The sequence below is a fragment of the Phocoena sinus genome, chromosome 4 (genome assembly GCF_008692025.1).
Source record: "Phocoena sinus isolate mPhoSin1 chromosome 4, mPhoSin1.pri, whole genome shotgun sequence".
NCBI lineage: Eukaryota > Metazoa > Chordata > Mammalia > Artiodactyla > Phocoenidae > Phocoena > Phocoena sinus.
Window position 1 is genome coordinate 74,318,974 of NC_045766.1, and position 20,607 is coordinate 74,339,580.

General features: G+C 46.5%; 1 protein-coding gene across 2 annotated transcripts in view; it reads left to right on the forward strand.

Moving 5' to 3' along the window:
- Positions 1–20,607, forward strand: part of ITGB5 (integrin subunit beta 5) — a 112,269-nt gene that overhangs the window by 28,936 nt on the left and 62,726 nt on the right. The window contains exons 1-3 of one of the 2 annotated variants that reach the window (XM_032629317.1): positions 722–982; positions 2,333–2,582; positions 14,288–14,456. In XM_032629317.1, coding sequence (XP_032485208.1) covers positions 2,401–2,582; positions 14,288–14,456 — 351 coding nt within the window. In that variant the 5' untranslated portion in view covers positions 722–982; positions 2,333–2,400. Of the gene's footprint in view, positions 1–721; positions 983–2,332; positions 2,583–14,287; positions 14,457–20,607 lie in introns of those variants that run through there. The other variant, XM_032629316.1, reaches the window with a different exon arrangement.

Sequence of the window (20,607 nt, forward strand, 5' to 3'; positions counted from 1 at the left end):
GGCCGTTAGCCATTCACACTCAAGTTTTTGGCAGAATGTTCTGTCTCTCTTTTTAGCCCCACAGGAAATTACTTTAATAATTGACTTTCAGGGGAACTGAGGCCGAAGTTTTTCTTGTGTAGAAGCATTTGTGTGGTGTTTATATATGCTGTCTCCTCAATACCCACAATAATTAGCATCCCCCCCATTTTACTGATCCAGAAACTGAGCAGCAAGTTTAAAGGAGCCTGAGACCTTGAGCTCTTGGTGACAAGGTCTGGATTCCAACCCAGCTCTTGCTTTCCGAGGCTAATGTCCACTTCCCTCCCATGGGTGCCTTCCAGCCTCCCTGAATCCAAGCTAGTTCCCTGTTTCCTGGTCCTAAAGTGTTCATCTGTAATTGCTCGTAATTCCGCAAAAGGTGGAAGTGGATTCTGGATTAAAGAAGGTATACCTGGAAACTTGGGGGAAGGGCACAAGTAACAAAATACAGGAGACCTTGTAAAGAGGCCATGGGATTGGACAGAGGGGACAGGATCGCAGGCCCTCCCGCCCCTCCCCCACTGCGATGTGGCCTCCAGGGATGGGAGGGGCCCTGTGCAGGGACATGGGAACCAGAGACAGATATTGTAGCAGTCCGGAATTCATTCTGGAAGAAATCTCGAACATTCCTCTGTTTGAGTCAGGCTCCAGTGGCTTTTAAAAATAGGCTCGTACCAACAGGCAACCCAAACTACATCCATCATCAGGCTAGAGCAGCACATGTAAGGACAAGTCTGGGGAAGCAGGCTTGGCTCTGACACTCAGACTACCATGGTAATTATAATAATCATACTTCATTTGGGCAGGCCTTCACTGCTTACAGAACACTCCTTCCCACATGAGTGCTTCATAGCCTTCATGCTGTTGTCATTGCCAGTTTACAGTTAAGGAAATGGAGGCTCGGGTTGCACCGCTAGTTGAGGGGCAGAGCTGGAACTTGGACTGAGATCTTGTTAATGAAGTAAGTATGCCTCGTCTGGGGTGGGAGGAGGTGCGGGGAGCACAGAGCACTGGGTTCCCTATCCTGCAAGTTCAAGAAGGCTTCAGCTCGCTGGTTGTCATCTTGAGGTGAAAGATGGACGCCTCTGAGACGTGACCGCGGGCAGATGAGGTGTGGACCCTCGTGCGGGAGCGAGGCCACCTTCGCCATTGCACCGTTGAACGCACAGAGGACGTCCAGATTTCAAGTGTGTGTAGACAGTTCTGTCCGAAGAGTTCAAGGACATCTCTTGGTGCCTGAGAGGCTAACAAGCCTGAGGGCAGATAGGATCACCTGGTAAAATTCACTACTTGAAGTTGTTTCTGAACAGTGTGTTTTTAGAGAATATGAACGACGAAGGATCATCATCCTGGCACACGTCCTCCAGTTACTGCGCTGACTTGGTTTGGGCCTTTCTGCACACCATGTGGGGCTAGCTTGCAGAGGCCACGCCTGCCAGAAACTGCCTTTCTTTTCATTGTTCTTTTCCTCTGAATCAATTTCTTTTCCCTTTGGCTGTTGACTGCTTATTATAGAACCAAAAGTTATTTTCTCTTTCTCGTAGCTGTACTAGTAGTGTTTCCTTTCTGTTTCTTCTTTTTCTTTTCGATGGTGCTAAAGTTTGGAACATGTCTTCCTATATTTATACGTATAATTTATGATAATAATGATTTGTGTCTGTGATATCAGATATGTTGGAGAACTAAATACGATTGTTTGATAAATGGCTGGGGAGATAGAAATAGGTGGCCCGGCATAAGCATGAACATTTTTGCCCTCTGGGGGTATTTTAAGTAACCATCTTTGTTTTCCCAGTCTCCCTTGCCTTGTACATCTCTCTTCCCCACCTCAGTTCTTACTCATGTCTGTACCCTTCTTTTGTTAATTTCGTTCCTGTGTTCTGTTTCACATACACCTTTACAGTCTCCTGGCCACGTTCCCATCTTGGCCAGTCCTTTCTCTGAAGTTGGTATGTGCTTGGTGGGCTACTTTCACCTAATTTGTGTCTGTGGAATTGTCTGGTGCACTGTCCACCAATTACCTGAGGGTCCTTTTTGCTGAGAAAACAGAACACTACTAGGGATATTGGTTCTTAAAGAGTTTCCTTAAAAAATGCTGAGGCCTGTGTGTGAAAGGAGAACCTAGAGCTGCATCCTCAGCACCCATATTCCCTTCGGTCACTCTGTTTCCAGAGTGGAAAAGATGTCTTCTGAGAGGCACGCAATCACTAAAGAAAAGTCAGAGGTGGACCAGCTTTGAAAGCAAAACCCATCCCTTCAGCCCCAGCGAATTGAATGACCTCTAACACGCACGGTCTCTCGGTTGGCACAGGTGACAAGACTACCTTCCAGCTGCAGGTTCGACAGGTGGAGGATTATCCAGTGGACTTGTACTACCTGATGGACCTCTCTCTGTCCATGAAGGATGACTTGGACAACATACGGAGCCTGGGCACCAAGCTTGCCGAGGAGATGAGGAAGCTCACCAGCAACTTCCGCTTGGGGTTTGGGTCTTTTGTAGACAAGAACATCTCTCCTTTCTCCTACACGGCACCGAGGTACCAGACCAACCCGTGCATTGGGTGAGTGACCAGCTGCTCTTCTGTTGGGTATTCAAGGATGGGGGAATGGATCAGTGGGAAGACTGAGCCTAAAGAAAGGCCCAGGGAGGTCATATCTGGGTGCAGGGAGGGAACCTGGCTAAGGTGTTAAATTTGATGAAGGGTAATCCAGCTCTGTCCTCCCTCTGCCTGCGAAGAAATAAATTGTTACAAGGTTGCATAAAGATACAATGACGATAGCTCATTTGTTTTCCTACCTGCCAGACACAGCACTGTTTTCTACATTAATAGATTTTAGAGAGTGTTCTCAGGAAGTGATAGACCCCGGTGATCAGGGAGGGAGCAGGCAGAACAACTTAAACTATCTCCTTGTTTGGAGTGACTGAGATGTTTGGAATAAATGAATCAAAGTCGGTTCCTATTGTTTATATACATAACTATAACTTACCTTGACAAAACAAAATGAAAACCCTGCCCTTTATAGGTGTGATTTTTTTTTTCCAACATAAGTACTTGAATTAGAAAATATTCGACAGGGCTTCCCTGGTGGCGCAGTGGTTAAGAGTCCGCGTGCCAATGCAGGGGACACAGGTTTGAGCCCTGGTCCGAGAAGATCCCACATGCTGTGGAGCAACTAAGCCCGTGTGCCACAACTACTGAGCCTGTGCTCTAGAGCCTGCGAGCCACGACTACTGAGCCCTCGTGCCACAACTACTGAACCTGTACTCTAGAGCCTGTGTGCCACAACTACTGAAACCCGCATGCCTAGAGCCCGTGCTCTGCAACGAGAGAAGCCACTGCAATGAGAAGCCTGCACACCACAACGAAGAGTAGCCCCCCACTCGCGGCAACTAGAGAAAGCCCGCGCACAGCAACAAAAACCCAATGCAGCCAAAAATAAATAAATAAATTTTAAAAATTAAAAATAATATTTTAAAAAGAAAATTTTCGAGAAATTATTAGAGAACAAGAGTTTCTAACTACTGCAGTGAGCAAATCCAAAAGTATGTAATGACTCAAACTTGAAGGAAGTTTATTTTCTGCTAACCTAAGTGCAAATGGGTCTCCTGATCAGTGGACACCTGTCCTCTAAGCAGTGACTCGGGGTCCCAGGCTCCATTGGTTCACATGTGGCTTCTAAGGTCATCATGCCTGGAGGACTGCTCATAGGAGGATCCTATGGACCAGGATAGAGTGGCCTTTGCTTCTACATTCTGCTCTACAGAGCTGGGTTCTAGCGGGGAGGCTGGGAACTAGGTTAGCTGTGCGCAGTGGAAGAGGAAAGGGGATGGTGAATAGGTCCCTGCCCTAGTGCATTTGTGTATTGGAGGTGGAGGGTCACTTCCTCCAACTCCCCAATACAACCTTTGTGAAGGTGGTTTGTTTCCTTTCTGGGCTTTCATGTGTTCTTTTAAATGGCAAGATTATGCAGTGTGACAACGAGTGATAACCTTCAACTTTTTCTTGACTCATTTCCATGTTCCGCTTTGGTTAGGCTGTGGCATGTGAGGCCCCAGAGCATCGCTAGATGAGGCATAGCTAAAACTTACGTTCTTACTAAGTGTCAGGCACCCACTGCACTTCATACCTTATATGGATTATCCCATTTAAATCTCGTAGCAATCTTTTGAGGTCTCTAGAAGTGAGCTGTATTTTATTTTATTTATTTATTTTATTATTATTAAATTATTTTTGGCTGCCTTGGGTCTTCGTTGCTGCACGCAGGATCTCTAGTTGCAGCGAGTGGGGTCTGCGTTGAGGTGCGCGGGCTTCTCATTGAGGTGGCTTCTCTTGTTGCGGAGCACAGGCTCTAGGCACGCAGGCTCAGGAGTTGTGGTTCACGGGCTCTAGGGCACAGGCTCAGGAGTTGTGGCACATGGGCTTAATTGCTCCTCAGCACGTGGGATCTTCCCGGGCCAGGGATCGAACCCGTGTCCCCTGCACTGGCAGGCGGATTGTTAACCACTGAGCCACCAGGGAGGTCCTGGTGAGCTGTATTTTAAAGATGAGGAAACCGAGGCTTAGAAGGATTACACAAATAGTAAGGGGTAGACTTGGAATATGAATCGGGATGAACTACTTCCAGAGTCTGTTTCCATCAACATGACGCTTATTTTTTCCCCATCGAAATCACACTGCCACCCAGATGCTTTCCTTGAGTTTGAGTAATAATACCCATTCCAAAACCACCCACCCTTCTAGGCACTTGCCTAAGGGTAATGTTAGGCTGTGCTGCAGTAACAAGCAAACCCCAGATCTCAGTGGCTTACCACAATGAAAATTTATTTCTTGCTTGTAAAAATCTGATGGGAGCTGCTTTCTGTGGTGGCTCTTCTTCAAGTGGTGACTCAGGGATTCGGGCATCTTGTGATGTCATTTTCGATTCTTTGTCTCCTTGGCTGCCCCCGAGGGGAAGAGGGCTGCTCGTAAAGCCCCTGAGCCTGTCTAACTTCTTGTCCCCGCTTTGGCAGCCTCAGAAGTTCCCAGCTCTGGGTTGGACTGGGGGGTGGGGGTGAGGTGGTATTTATGCTGGTATTGTATGTTTTGAATCCTTCCTGACCCTTCTGTACACACTCCTAGAAGCTAACTTAGATCTTTCCTGGGATTGCAATGACACAACAGTGGAAAAAACAATAAGATAAGAAAAAATTTTAGATACAAACGAGATTCTAAGTTCCTTAGCCACAGAGAGACACTAGGTGTCCTCACTTTCTGGGTTTAGATTCCTCCTGGCCACAGGTAGCTGCTGGCACTATTGTCACTTTGGTCCTGTCCCCAGGGCCCTTTTCAGCTGCATCCCAGTGCCACATGTCTTTTTGTTGGAGTTCTGCTACTCACCAGGAGCAACAGCATCTTAACCCCAAATGTTTTCAGTTCATCCGGAATAGTGATTCTGTCTGCTACTTTTCACCTCCGCCCTCTGGTTGGGTCCTGTCTCCTGAGAGACAGGGCGTGTCTCTACTTTGATTCTTCTGGGGACCATCGGCGAACTATCAGATGCTAGATGGGAGGCTGGCAGAGGATGAAGGACTGGCCTGGGGCCCTCAGCATTGAATATTCAAGGTTATTACACTCTCCTTATTCAGAGCTACTTCTCCAAGCCCTAGAAGGCAGAACCAACTGCAGACAGTAGAAGTTTTGACAGTGAGTACAAGGCACACTGACAGGCTGCTTGGGAGACAGGAAATCCGGTGAAAGAATGGGAGTTTGGAAGGAATCATCAGGTCTGAGTTATACAGATCTCTCTTCCCTAAGCTGGGCAGCATGAAAGGGGAGTCACCGCATGGCTCAGTGAGCAGGCTGAGATGTATCTCCCGCGTCCAGGCAGTGGACTCTGTGTGGTTGCCTGGGTATCCTCGGAGATTCCCCACGGTTCCTGGAGGAGAACAGAGCAAGCGGGGGGATGTAATCAGGCTGTTTCTGTTCCTGATTCAGCCTGTACATGTGCTTTATTTGCGTTCCTAAGTGTTTTGTTTGTTTTTTTGCGGTACACGGGCCTCTCACTGCTGTGGCCTCTCCCGTTGCGGAGCACAGGCTCCAGACGCGGAGGCTCAGCGGCCATGGCTCACGGGCCCAGCCGCTCTGTGGCATGTGGGATCTTCCCGGACCGGGGCACGAACCCGTGTCCCGTGCATCGGCAGGCAGACTCTCAACCACTGCGCCACCAGGGAAGCCCTTTCCTGAGTTTTAATGGCACTGTGAATTAGTTACCAACAGTTAAAAATAAAAGATTTAACAAAGAATAGCCAGGATTTTAGGTTTTCTCAAAAAACTGGGAGGTCTAGTAAAGCCAGCCTTGTCCCACATGTTGTTTGGCTGCCACAGTCCCTACCACTCCCTCTCGTCTCCCAGCTGGGCTGCTTCATTGGTTCTGTTATCAGGCCCTCTCCACGTTCTTGGACAGCAATACCATAGAAACGAATATTGCTCCCACAAGACTCTTAGGCAAACGAAGCTTTTTATTGAAAGAATAGCTTGTGCACAAGGGAGAAGGTGGAAAAGAGTGTCAACTCCCCGAGGACTTTCTGGGAAGGGGTTTTAAAGGCAGTGTGAGGGAGGAGGCCACAGGGTACCTGAGCAGCTTGTGCTCAGTTCTTGGATTGGTTGGCATGGAGGTGAAGTTTGGAGCATCACCAACCTTCAGGTTTCAAGCAGTCTGGGGTCTATGTGTCCGCAGTCGGCAGTTTTCATCTGGGGGCCTGCTTCCTGCTAAAACACCTTAGGAATGCGTGTCAAGCTTTTATCTATATCTTTCAGGGAACTGGGAGTTCGGCAGTTCTGCTAGGTGGCAGATTTATAGTTCCGCTTTTGTCCTTTGGAAACCATGTACAGACGTCAGTGGAACAGAGATAGAGCTAATCTTTTACTCCTGTGAGTCTCTGGTTGTTGTCTCAGAAGCCCAAGCTTTTAGGTGCTGTTTTTCTGGCCTGTCAAGCCCGTTTTCTCAAGGTCGTTCCCTTGGTCCTTTTCCAAAATGGCTGTCCTGTTGTCTTCCTGTCTCAGTTTGAGTTCCATGCTTGGCTCCGTAGTTGCCGTCTGTGATCCTTGTCTGTTCTTTTCCTTCAGCTCATGTGGAGAGAAAAATCACAGCGTTCTCTCTCAATGGTACCTTCTGTTAGGTTTTTTTCTCCTGTGGTGGTGTGGAAGCAGCAGCAGTAGCCCCGGGAAGTTTTGGGGAGATGGGGAGTCAGGAGGAGTGATTTAACCACCTGTGCAGGACATCTCAGAAGAGAACCAGTTTTGTTTTTTTTTTTTTGCGGTACGCAGGCCTCTCACCGTTGTGGCCTCTCCCGTTGCGGAGTACAGGCTCCGGACGCGCAGGCTCAGCGGCCATGGCTCACGGGCCCAGCCGCTCCGCGGCATGTGGGATCTTCCCGGACCGGGGCATGGACCTGTGTCCCCTGCATTGGCAGGTGGACTCTCAACCACTGCGCCACCAGGGAAGCCCTTCGTGGGGCTTTCTTGAGGTTTGTCCCGCCTCCTGCTCCGGATGTTTCGGCCAAAGGATCAAAATCCTAGACTTATCCCCTCCCATCTTAGAATGAACCAGAAATGCCAGAGCTGAAGTAAGTAGTACCAGGGCTGCCATAAGAAGAGAAAAAAAAAAGTAATTTAATCATCAGATTAAAGAACTGTTTAATTGCTATTCGGAGTAATAGAAATAGTGTTCCTGGGAAGAGTCACATGGTATTCACTGGTACAGGATTTGATGGATTAATCCGGCCTGTTATTTCTGGTTCTGAACACTTTTTCTTTTGTTAGAGGTATTAGGCTGTTGCTGATATACATGCCATGTCTCATTTATATGTGGCATCTAAAAAGGCCAAGCTCATAGAAACAGACAGTAGAGTGGTGATTGGCCAGGGAAGGGGGAAATGTTGGTCAAAGGGTACAAACTTACAGTTATAAGATGAATACCTTCTGGAGCTCTAATGTACAGCATGGTGGTGATAGGTGACAGTACTGTACTTGAAATATACAACTGTATACTTGAAAGTCGTTCAGAGAGTACATCTTAAGGGTTCTCACCACACACACAAAAAATAGAAATACATCTGTAAAAATCTTTGCAAGTGAGATAATACATTTCATCCTTCATCATTTATATTTTTTCTTACCCTTTGTATTTCTCCCAAGAGGTCATGGTACTCCTTCACCCCCTTGAAGGTATTATTTCATTGTCTTCTGGCACGTCCTGTGGCTGATGAAAAGTCTTCTATCTAATGGTTTTCCTTCTCTCTGGTGGCTTTTAATATTTCCCTGTGCTTTTCATGTCCTATAATGATATGCATTCCAATGTGGCTAGGTTGGATTTAGTACTTTTATTTGCATTGTTCAGAACTTGCTCTGCTTGTTTAATCTGAGAACATAGCTTTATTCTTGAAAATGTTCAGACATCATCTGACTCCTGTCTCCGATTCTCTCCATTTTCTTTCTGACGCTACTAGGTGAGTGTTGGAGCCTCTCATTCTAAACTTCATGTTTCTAAATTTTTCTCCCATAACTTCTACCTCTTTCTTTCCCTTAGCTTCATAATAGAAAATTTCTTCCAGTTTATCATTTTGTTCAATTTTTTTAAAAAAATTTATATTGGAGTATAGTCAATTAACAATATTGTGTTAGTTTTAGGTGTACAGCAAAGGGATTCCATTATACATATACATGTACTTTTTCAAATTCTTCTCCCATTTAGGTTTTTACAGAATATTTAGCGGAGTTCCCTGTGTTATACAGTAGGTCCTTGCTGGTTATCTATTTTAAATTTTTTTTTTTTTTTTTTTTTTTGTGGTACGCGGCCCTCTCACTGCTGTGGCCTCTCCCGTTGCGGAGCACAGGCTCCGGACGCGCAGGCCCAGCGGCCATGGCTCACGGGCCCAGCCGCTCCGCGGCATGTGGGATCTTCCCGGACTGGGGCACGAACCCGCGTCCCCTGCATCGGCAGGCGGACTCTCAACCACTGCGCCACCAGGGAAGCCCTGGTTATCTATTTTAAATATAGCAGTGTGTACATGTCAATCCCGAACTCCCAATCTATCCCCACCCCCCCACCCTTCTCCCCTTAAGAGAAGCTCAGTTCTCTTAAGTCTGTGAGTCTGTTTCTGGTTTGTAAATAAGTTCATTTGTATCATTTTTTTCTAGATTCCACACATAAGCGACATCATATGATATTTGTTTTTGTCTGACTTATTTCACTTAGGATGATGATCTCCAGGTCCATCCATGTGGCTGCAAATGGCATTATTCCATTCTTTTTAATGGCTGAGTAACATTCCCTTGTGTGTGTATATATATATATATATATATATATATATATATATATATATATATATATATATACCACATCTTTTTTTTTTTTTTTTTTGGCCACGCCACGCAGCTTGTAGGATCTTACTTCCCCAACCAGGGATTGAACCTGTGCACCCTGAAGTGGAAGTGCAGAGTCCTAACCACCGATTGCCAGGGAATTCCCACATCTTTTCATCTGTTGATGGACATTTAGGTTGCTTCCATGCCTTGGCTATTGTAAACAGCGCTGCAATGAACATTGGGGTGCGTGCGTCCTGTCGAATCATGTTTTTCTCCAGATATATGCCCAGGAGTGGGATTTCTGCATCATATGGTAGCTCTGTTTTTAGTTTTTTAAGGAATCTCCTTACTGCTCTCCATAGTGGCTGTACCAATTTACATTCCTACCAACAGTGTGGGAGGGTTCCGTTTTCTCCATACCCTCTTCAGCATTTATTGTTTGTAGATTTTTTTTGATGATGGCCATTCTGACGGGTGCGAGGTGATAGCTCATTGTAGTTTTGACTTGCATTTGTCTAATAATTAGTTATGTTGAGCATCTTTTCATGTGCCTCTTGGCCATCTGTATGTCTTCTTTGGAGAAATGTCTGTTTAGGTCTTCTGTCCATTTTTTGATTGGGTTGTTTGTTTTTTTTGATATTTGAGCCACATGAGCTGTTAGTAAATTTTGGAGACTAATCCTTTGTCAGTCGCACCATTTGCAAATATTTTCTCCCATTCTGCAGGTTGTCTTTTCTGTCTTGTTTATGGTTTCCTTTGCTGTGCAAAAAGCTTTTGAGTTTAATTAGGTCCCATTTGTTTATTTTTATTTCCTTACTCTGGAGATGGCTTGAGAAAGATATTGCTGCAATTAGTGTCAGAGTGCTGTGCCTATGTTTTCCTCTAAGAGTTTTATAGTATCTGGTCTTACATTTAGGTCTTTAATCCATTTTGAGTTTATTTTTGTGTATGGTATTAAAGAATGTTTTTAAAAAAGAAGTCTTTATTTATTGATATTTGGCTGTGTAGGGTCTTTGTTGCTGCGTGCGGACTTTCTCTAGTTGTGGCGAGCAGGGGCTACTCTTCGTTGTGGTGCACAGGCTTCTCATTGTGGTGGCTTCTCTTGTTGCGGAGCACGGACTCTAGGCATGCAGGCTTCAGTAGTTGTGGCGCGCGGGCTCAGTAGTTTTGGCTTGTGGGCTCTAGAGCGCAGGCTCAGTAGTCGTGGCGCACAGGCTTTGTTGCTGTGCGGCATGTGGGATCTTCCCGGACCAGGGCTCGAACCTGTGTCCCCTGCATTGGCAGGTGGATTCTTAACCACTGCGCCACCAGGGAAGTCCCAAGAATGTTCTAATTTCATTTTTTTACATACAGCTGTCCAGTTTTCCTAGCACCATTTATTGAAGAGACTATCTTTCCTCCATTATATAGTCTTGCCTCCTTTGTCATAGATTAATTGACCATAGGTGCATCGGTTTATTTCTGGGCTTTCTATCCTATTCCTTTGATCTATATTTTGGTTTTTGTGGCAGTACCTTGTTCTTCAATTTTTTTTAATCCATACACTGAAGTTTCATTTTTGAATTTGAGTGACTATTTTTTATTTGGTTCTTTCTTTTAGACTTCTGTTTTTCATACTATTTTTTCATAGCCTTCTGATTTTTTTTTCTTCCTAATAATATCCCATTCTAGTCTTTGGTATTTTTTCCTTCTCCTTGAATGTTTTAAATATCTTTGTTTTAATGTACTTTAGATAATTTTGTTACCTGTTTCTTGAACTGCAGATCCTGCAGTTGGTTGAATTTGCTGATACTCCTTCATGGTAGTTTATTTCTCATGGGGTCTATAACTTTTTCATTAGTTCCTCTTCATCAGAGGTTGTTTGTGCCCCAGGGGTACTGACTTCCCTGCAGGGTGGTTTTCTGTTCCCTGATGCTAGGATCCTTTGGGTTTTACTGTGGGACTAGTTCTGTTTATTTCTCAGCAGGGGGGTTCCTTCCTTGTAAAAGTAATGAATTCTGACTTGTTTAGGCCTGGAGTTACAATCTTTATGGGTGATTCATCTCACCATGAGCCCAGAGTGCATCTTCCTTGCTTCTCTCCCAGGCCAGTGGCTGGAATTTTTCTGGGTTTGATTTTAGTGACAGGGCAGCTCTTTGTAACACTCATCTTTATGCAGAGAGCCCTGTTCCAGTGCTCTGCCCTGCGCTGGCCTGAGGTCCATCATCTGTCCCTGTTAGAACCTGGCCCCAAGCCCCAGACCTTTGTCAGGCCCCAACACGCTAGGGTGGGGGGGTGGGGGATCCCTTTGCCAGGAGATCCTTGCTCACTCCCCACCTAGTTTAAGTCCGTTCATTTGTGCAATGCTTTTCTCTCCGTTCCTGGCACCTGGGATTTCCCCGCTAAGCTTCCAGTCTTGGCTACATATTAACATTTTTGAAGATTAGATTTTTACGCAGCAGTTCTCTTTGTTTAGAGGAAGAGGAGAGGTCTTGCCCTGTCAGCTCCATGGTCCACAATATTGTCCTGAAGCATTAGATTGTTTTTTGGATTTGCCTACATCTAGCATCTGCAAATAGGATTCACTTTTTATACGCACATGCTCCCCCAGGCTCTTTAAGCATATATATTTCATTCATCTTCCTGGTTCATAATTCTTAATCCAGTAAAGATTTAGTAGGCCCTAAACTGGGGTCCTATGGCACAGACACAGTTGGGGGTGGGAGGGCTTCCTGGCATGAGACCCTCAAACACCCAGATCTTCAGGTCGCTCAGATAGCTCTTCCAGGGGTTAAATTAGACACAGTTGACATTGTTTTCCAGAGACTACGGAGACATTCAACAGAGCCTGTGTGACAAAGCTGTTTTCCTCTCACTGAGAGGTGATTCTGGTTTGGTTATAATAAATTCTCTGCAATGAAGACTTCTCTCTGGCAAACACATTTTCTAGTTCCTGATTTTTAATAGTAATTCTCCACAGTAAAAATATATCTACTTATTCCCCTTTGCAGGAAGGGAAGAGGTAAAAAACGCTGAACTGATTTAGCTGAGCATTTCACAGCTTTTCTGGTTTTCTCATTGAGCAGCAGTCATAGTTTCGTTCCTCTTCTCCCTTCCTCAACCGACCCCATCAACCGAGACAGTAAACACCTGAAGTCCGCAGCCACGGACCAGCACAGCACAGAAGGGTGAAGTTGCTCAGAGGGCGAGGGAGGGGAGTGAGAGTTTGTGTACATTTCCTTCCTCCTGGGCCCATCTATTTGTCTGATGACTATGATGGGACCTCAGCTCACTTCCTGCTTCCAGCTGGGAATGCAATTTCCATGACCTTTGTCTTTATGGGGAACTGAGATGAGAATAGAAAGTTTGGGTGGCCCGGAGGCATGGGTTACAGAAGAGCCTGACCTGTGCAAACACAAGGGGCGGGTGAAGATTTTGGGGGAAGGAGGAGGGAGTGAAACAAAGGAACGGCAAGTGGGGACGGCAAGTGGGGACAGCTTCTCGCAGCTCTCCCTGTCCGGAGGCACCGTGGCCATCATGGCAGTGGGGTTGACCCTGCAGAGGCGCCTTGCTGCGAGTGACTGATGGAGCAGGTACCGTAGGCCCTTAGAGGGGATGAGAGATCCTCTTAGAAAGCCCAAGGTTGCCTCTCTCGGGGAGGAGGGGAGACTTTCAGACCTGCTCCAGCCGCCCTTCTTGATGGCAGTGAGGCAGGAGCTGCTAGGAGTTGCTAAGCCTGTTTCCCTTCCCACGCACACGGCTTGAATTGGGTAGGCAACGAAGCCTTCCCCTCATGCCTCTCTGTTGGTGTTTGTTTTCTGTCTTAGTTCTGAAAGAGAGGCTTCCTTAACATGGCCACAGACCTGCACAGTCTGGTCCAGCTTGCCTCCCCAGCCTCCTCATAGCCCATCTTTGCCCTTGTTCCCTGCCTTGCAGTCTAACTGGCCTCCCTCTGCCCTTGGGCTCTCGGTGCTCCCTTCTGGCACAGGGCCCTTGCATTTGCACTTCCCTCTCCCCTTTTACCCAGTGAACCTTTTTGGAAACAATGTAAGGCCCCTCTTCCTATTTCATTGGTTATATAGCCAAGTGAAACTCCTGCAGATGTGATTGGGCTCTAACTTCCTCCAGGAATGGAGCCATCTCCACTGCAAACTGAAGATGAGAACACCCAATATTCAGGAGAAAGACATGGCATTAACCTCCTATTGAGGTGCAATACTTCCCTCTTTCCAGATTTCCAGGTAGCATTTTCCATTCGAAGATGGTTTGCTTCTAAGTGATTTCTCTTTGCGTCTAGGAGAGCTGATGCTTTATCATTCCAGTATTTATAAATGAACAAAGAAACAGAACGTTTTCATTCCTGTTGCATTTAGTGTTTGCTCGGTTGCCAGCACGTCCTGGTGGTCTCTGAGTGGGTGGACACGAAGGGGTTACGCGATCCTTTGTCACGTGGCAGCAGCAGAGTCGATGTAAGAAGCTGGTTTCGTAGAGTCACTCTGCTCACGCTGCCCTCACTCGACATCGCCCGCCTTCCTCAGCCTGTGAGAGCCTTCCTTCCCCTCGGTGCCGCCCAGGCTGCGGTGCCTGTCCCACCAGGCGCTTGCATCTTCCAAGGCCCGCGTCAGGGCACCTCCGTGACACCTTCCTCTGACTGCGGTAGCCCACTGTTAACCGCTACTTCCTACGACCCATTTGTCCATTTCATTCACCTACAGCCTGGTATGTGCTATCTCACCCGCAGTTTAGAGCTTGTGTTTGGAGAGTAGGGACTATGTCATTTCTCTGTGCTCCCCCACTGTGTCTGTCCCAGGGGCGCGTGGTAGGTGCTGAGTGAGTATTCATTGGTGCCGTTCAGGGCACTCAGTAAATGCAGAGTTACTTGGTTGTTTAAGATTTTGGGACAATGAAGGAAAAGTGACTCTTCTCCTCTTTCTCTCCAGTTACAAGCTATTCCCAAACTGTGTCCCCTCCTTTGGGTTCCGCCATCTGCTGCCTCTCACAGACAGAGTGGACAGCTTCAACGAGGAAGTTCGGAAGCAGAGGGTGTCCCGGAACCGCGATGCCCCCGAGGGCGGCTTTGACGCAGTGCTCCAGGCGGCTGTCTGCAAGGTAACCTTCCCTTCTGGCTCTGCCCCTGCGTGGGAGGTCAACGGAGAGGTGTCGGCGTGGGTGACGTGCGTTGGCACTGCCTGCAGATATTGAGCCACCGTAGCCTGTGGCCTCCTGTCCACTCTTGCATCAGAGGGTGAGCTCGGTGGGCCCTTGGGAAAATCTGAAGTCAAACCAGCTGGCGCGCAGGGATGGCTTAGGGCTGGTGTGTGTCTGTGTCAGGGTGTGGCTGTGTACAATGGGATGTTGTCTTTGCCAGCAGACAGCTGTTCTGTTTTTCTATATTTGGCTTTTTTGCTGCTTTTGGGGACAGGGAGCAGGGGGAAGAAAAGGTCAAGCCATATGCATAGAATCTTGTAGAATTTTATGGCCCAATTTTGGTAAACATTAAAGAGTGCTCTGTTGGGGAATCCAGCTAAAAAGAGAAGCGCTTGTCATCTTTGGTTTTCTTTCTGTTTGTTTGTTTTTCTCGTGTTTCTCTGTGATATGTGAATCCAGAGGGGAGGACACAGACTTAGGTCAGAAATGAACTCATGCTTTGAGACATTCCAATCTCAGCAAAATACGTAAATGGGATGTTGGTAATAACTTATTCTGAACATAATTTTCTATATCAAGACAGCCCAATAACAATAACAAAAGATAAAAATAAATATCACTCTTGAATTTGCTATTCTAGCACATACTTTAACATTTTTTTCCATAGTGGTCACCATATACTATGCATAATTGGTAATGCTTTCTTGACCATTTTGGTGGGCTCAGCAACAGGGCGGTGGTTGGGATGCTGATGTCTGGGGGAGGGCTGGGTAAGGAGCTTAGAACTCAGTTTGGAGGGGCTGCATGTCTGACCTCAGAGAGCCTGTGTTTAGTGTGTCACAGATTCACTTCTCCTCCTCTTGGTCCTCGACAAAATGATAAGAGAGCCACGGTTGTCCTTTCCGAAATAAAAAACTGAAATGGTAGACAGGAGGGATAAGGGGAAAGAAAGATATGAAGAAAGCACAGGTTCCTCAGTCCTCTTCTTGGTCCCACTGCCTTTCTTCCCATCCCTGTGTCCTTGGGGCCACCCCGGAGAGGACGGTCTCACAGTGACCCCCTACCCAGGACGGCTGCAGAGCGGCCCCTGCCCAGCCACTGGCTAGAGCAGAACGGTTTGATCCAGAGGCCCCTGATGCTTCGTAGCAGCCCAAGAAAGCCAGATGGGACACAGCTAGAACGTGTTCGGCTCTGAATCTTTCAAGTGCATCACAGAATAGACAGTGTATGGATTTACTTCAGAAAGAAAAATTATGTTTTTGATTGGCATTCAGATCATTGATTGTATGGGGTGTTATATTCCGGGACATCCTGCCAAATCCACTCTTGGCAGGAACAAATAGTGCAGGGAAAACAGGAGATCCCTCTTATCTCCCCATCGTGGGAATATTGTGGGTTTTCTTTCCGGGGGAGGAAATTGTCTTTAAGGCTTGAGGGGAAGAACCCAGTGACAAGCCTACGCACTGTCCAGTTATATTAATTCTGTTTAATTAGATGAATCAGAATGGCATGATGGAATGCTTGAGGCGCCGTGGTCCATGAAAATATGAAAATACGCATGAAAACATCCTTCCCTTGGAAAACTCAGTATTTCAAGGCTTGAGTGCTTCAAAGCAGATGTTAGCAGATTTCTTCAACTCAGTGCCCGCACCTGGTTATGAATTATTGTTGGCCTGAGAGGCATTTTAGTGTGTGTTTCAGTTTTATATCTTTTGGCATTTTTCTCTTTTTCCCCACCTTGGCCTTTGTCATGGGGTGTCCCTGGAAAGTTACTAATTGCTTGGAATTATGCAGTCGATGAGATCCTGGCTTTTCTCCCCATCATTTCTTTTCCTCTGTGCTGTCAGTGTGTGTTTGGGTACCTATCAGGCAATTTCTTTCTCACTTGAAATCACCTATTTATGACGTCATCTTCCTGGTTAACCACAGCCTTATTTATAGTCACTAAATATTGGAAATAGATTATGGTCTGTTTATTGATGAAAGGCTATAACAATCACACCCTAAAAGAATATTTGAGCACTTGAATAATACTTAAGATAAATTAAGAGAGGAAAGGAAAGCAAGTGATAAAACAGCATAGATGTATGACCCTATTTTGCAAACAAAAGAAAGAAAAATATGGAAAAGATTGGAAATAAATAGACCAAAGTGTTAACAGCAATTGTCTCTGGTGATAGGATTAGGTGTGGTTTTTATTTTCTTCTTTGTGTTATTTTATATTTACTTAAATTTTCACAATAAATAAGGTACGGTTTTTAAAATTTGTAACGGAACATTTCAAACATATAAAAGTAGAGAGAATAGTGAAATAAAATCCCATGTACCCATGGTCCATCTGGGACAGTTACCAATTTGTAACCAATCTTGTTTCATTTGCCTTCGTAACCATTTTATTCCCCATTATTTGAAGTAAATCCCAGATATCATTTGTTTCAATGATAATTAGGTTTTTAAAGTTTTTTTTAAAAACCCTATAAGCATGCCTTACTTCGTTGACTGAATTTTCTGCCATCTCCTGATTTGCCCAGATTAGAGGCCCTTCCTCTTAATCCTGAAAACTGAATGTGACAGAGCCAGCAGGCCTGTAATCTCTGCCGTTGGAGAGGCCTCTCTTGCAGGCTGGAGCTGGCTGGGCAGCTCCGGCAGCAGTGCACGCTCGGCTTCCTTTGACCCCATGCCCTGGAGACGGAGCTGATAACAGGCCTGCTTCATAGCCCACAGGAGGCTCTTTGTTCTGATTTCAGTCTCACTCTGGTTTCCCTGGATGGACTGTTAGTTACCAACTTTAGGGACTTAGGGGTATGGAATGCTCACATGACTGGTCTTAAATCCCACCCCCAAGGCGAACTTTACATTTCCTGGAAAGCTGCTCTTTGCAAAAAGAAGGAAACAGTCTGTTTCTACTTAGGATTCGATTTAGGAAGTAGAACTGCTTCCACGAGTGGAAGTTTTCAGTTGCCATCTTTCCCCCCAGCAGGTCACATTGTTAGGAGAGGCTGTTGAAGAGTGGGAACCCCTCTGTCACCAGTGCAGGCATTTTTCCCAATGCTGTACCGGCCTGGGTGGGGATGAGGGAGTGCCGCGACCCATCATTTCTTACCTTTACCTCGAAACCTATTATTAAACTTGTTTATACTTTTTCTTGGTCTGAATAATAGTTTCTCCCATTACCGCTTTTATTGCTCTCCTGGGGCTTTTCTAGAAGTTGACTCTAAGTTGTTTATTCTGAAAATGTATAGGTGCAAGTGTGATGAATGGTTCAGACTGGAACCATGGCTGCTTTCCTGTTCTCCCAAAATAGGGAGAGCTGGTACCCTGGGAAGACAGAGGGCAGGGTGGTCCAGGAGCTCTGAGTTGTCAGTCATGGCTTTGCTGCTCTCCATGGCTCTCAGGTTAAAGAAGTTCCCTGCAAAGTTAAGCCTGGCTGGGTACGTCCTGGCCACACGGATTCTATGGGCTGCTTTCTCCCGTCAGACAGAAAAATCAGATCCCTGCAACCCAGCCTGTTTCCCTTTTGGCCTCATCTTCTAGCCCCCTAACATTTATCCTTCTTATCCTTTCTGTTTTAATCTTAATTATCTAATGTTGTGTTATTTATTAAGTTTTTAAAGCATTGTGTGTCCTCAGAAATAGGTGGATAAGTAAGTCTTAAAGCAAACAAAGTAAATTTGCATTGCTGAGTAAAAAGTCTTGGCGTGGCTTGGGTCCTTTATTCCTTGGCTGGCAAGAGCATCCTAATCTAAAATGGCGACCACATCCCCAGAGAGGCCGAAGGAACGGCTTCCTCCAACAAGACTTTCTGCAGGAATACAGACTCTGTGGGCCTCTGGAGACAAAATGATGGCTGCCCTTGCTCTGCTGTCATCCGTGCTCCAGCTCTTTTGTATACACTATCTCTGATTCTCACAACAGTCCTTCAGTGTATTGGTGGTACTTGTCCCCAGTTTACAGGTGAGGAAACTGAGTGTCACAGGGTTCACTCTACTTACTGTTGGAAAGGGGTGGAGCCAGGATTTGAACCAGATCCAGTTGATTCTAAAGCCCAAGCCCTGTCTATTACATTGTGCCAGGTGCTTTGGGAAGTAGCGACAGTGCCGTGCAGAGCAGAGAGGACTTAGAGTCCTGTTGTCCCGATTCAAGCTGTGCCTCTTCTGCTACTAACCGGCTCTGTGGCGGCCTGAGTGCTCATCTGGAGGCTGCAGGGAGGTGGGGCTGGAGGGGAGGAGGTCCAGGATGCCCTCCAGCTGTGCTGGTCAGTGCAAAGGACTTGTCACAGCATTGTGCCCCTTTGCCCAGAGCCCTTGATTTTGCTTTTTGTCTCTCCTGGTTCAGGCTTGAGCTCCAGGCCAGGCAGGGGCTGCTGCAGATACCAGGAGAGGGTGGAGAATTCCCCATTCCTGGAGGCAGGCTCAGCTGTGAGAGGTTTTCACTCAGCCCAGCCTCCCCCGGAGTTGATTTGGCTTCTTCCGACTTGTTGCCTGATTTCTTTTAGACCTGAGACTTGTCATTTTTCCACGCATGAATTGAGCAACGTAGAAAACTGCCTTTCTTTCCTCAAGGAAGGCAGCGGCCCCTAACGCCTTCATGCCCCCCGAGGGGATGCCCCCATAAGTCCTGTGTTCATGCAGTCTGGGTTATCTGTCTCGGCATGTGTGAGCCGTTTGTGCCAGCAAGTCGCACCACGGTTTCTGGGGCTTAATGCAACCCACCCTGCTTGCTCTTCCTCTGGCTCAGTGTCTTTGTGAAGCCCGTGAGAGTATTGGATTTCCCTGTAACCCACGGAGGCTGTGGGGCTGTGGGTGGGCATGCAGGCGCTCCGCCCGTGCCCGGGCAGTGCTTTTGTCAGAGGTGGTAAAGGTCCTCCCTGGCTTTCTGTTTTGCACATGGTTGTGGTTTATTGTGTACGTTTGAATCACTCGACTGTTTTAGTCCCTGGAGGGACGTGTCCTTGTTCTGCCTTCTGCCCGTGAGCTGTGCTGTAGGCTTCACTGCCCCGCTCACAGCTGCTGGTTCTGCTTTCCAGCTCAGGAATGTTTATTGTGTGCCCAGTAAGTGCTCAGTGGCAGGTACGGTGAAGAAAATTAGAAAAAGATGAGAAAAAGTCCCCATCCTCGCGGATTCGATTTGAGCTTTCAGATCCACTAGAAAGGAAATAGAACAACTCATTTGTAAACATTAAATGGAACCGTGTGAAATTATGGACATGTGACTATCAATGGAATTTAATATTTGACCATTGATAGTTTCCCCTACAAAAATAGAAAACTCATATGGTTCAGCCTCATATTTACAAATGTTTTTCTTTAGTTCAGTTGGACTTGCATAGAGTCTACGTCAGACATGTTCTACTGCATGTTGTTAGGGCTTGGGCTCTAGATGAATATCTAAATCCTGATTCATGGGCCGAGATTTCTTTTCCCTAAGGAAAGGAATATTGACATTTTTGCCCTTCTTAAGTTGAACCACAGACAGATTTTAAAAAAAGATTTTTCATTGCAAAGCATGGACGGAAACGGGAGAAACAAACTACTGGTGAGAACGTGTTTACTGTTACAAAGTGACAGAAATAGGCTTGAATGTCCACATGATTGGGGAAGCGAATTACAGACAGAATTCAGCCTTATTTTTCCTTAAGTGCATTGTAGGAGTCAAGACTCCTTAGTCCCCAAGCTCAGATCTGCTGTAGGGTCTGCCCCTTGGCTAGTCAGGTCAGCCCCCTTTCCTTCCTCATTTCTTCCCCCAAACCTGTTCTCTCTCTGTGCTTGCCTGAAAGGTCAGTGTACAGAGTGTTTTAGTTTTGACTTCTGGAAATTTGTTGGGCACTTACAGTCTGCAAGATGCCCCACGAGCTGCTGTGAGGCTTGCACAGATGACTGAGCCACAGCTCCCGTCCCCGGGAGCATCACTGCAGTTGGACAACAGATGCCTATACGACAATCTAAGGTACCGGCAGAGTGCACAGACACTATAGAACGTCTGGCCCTGGTAGGACCCAGTGGTTGAATCACAGTGTTCTTCCCCTTCAAGGGTCTCCTTGGTCTCTTTGCCTCCCCATTGTTTGCCCTGAGGCTCTGGTGCGATGATGCTACTGATTACCATTGGCTGCATG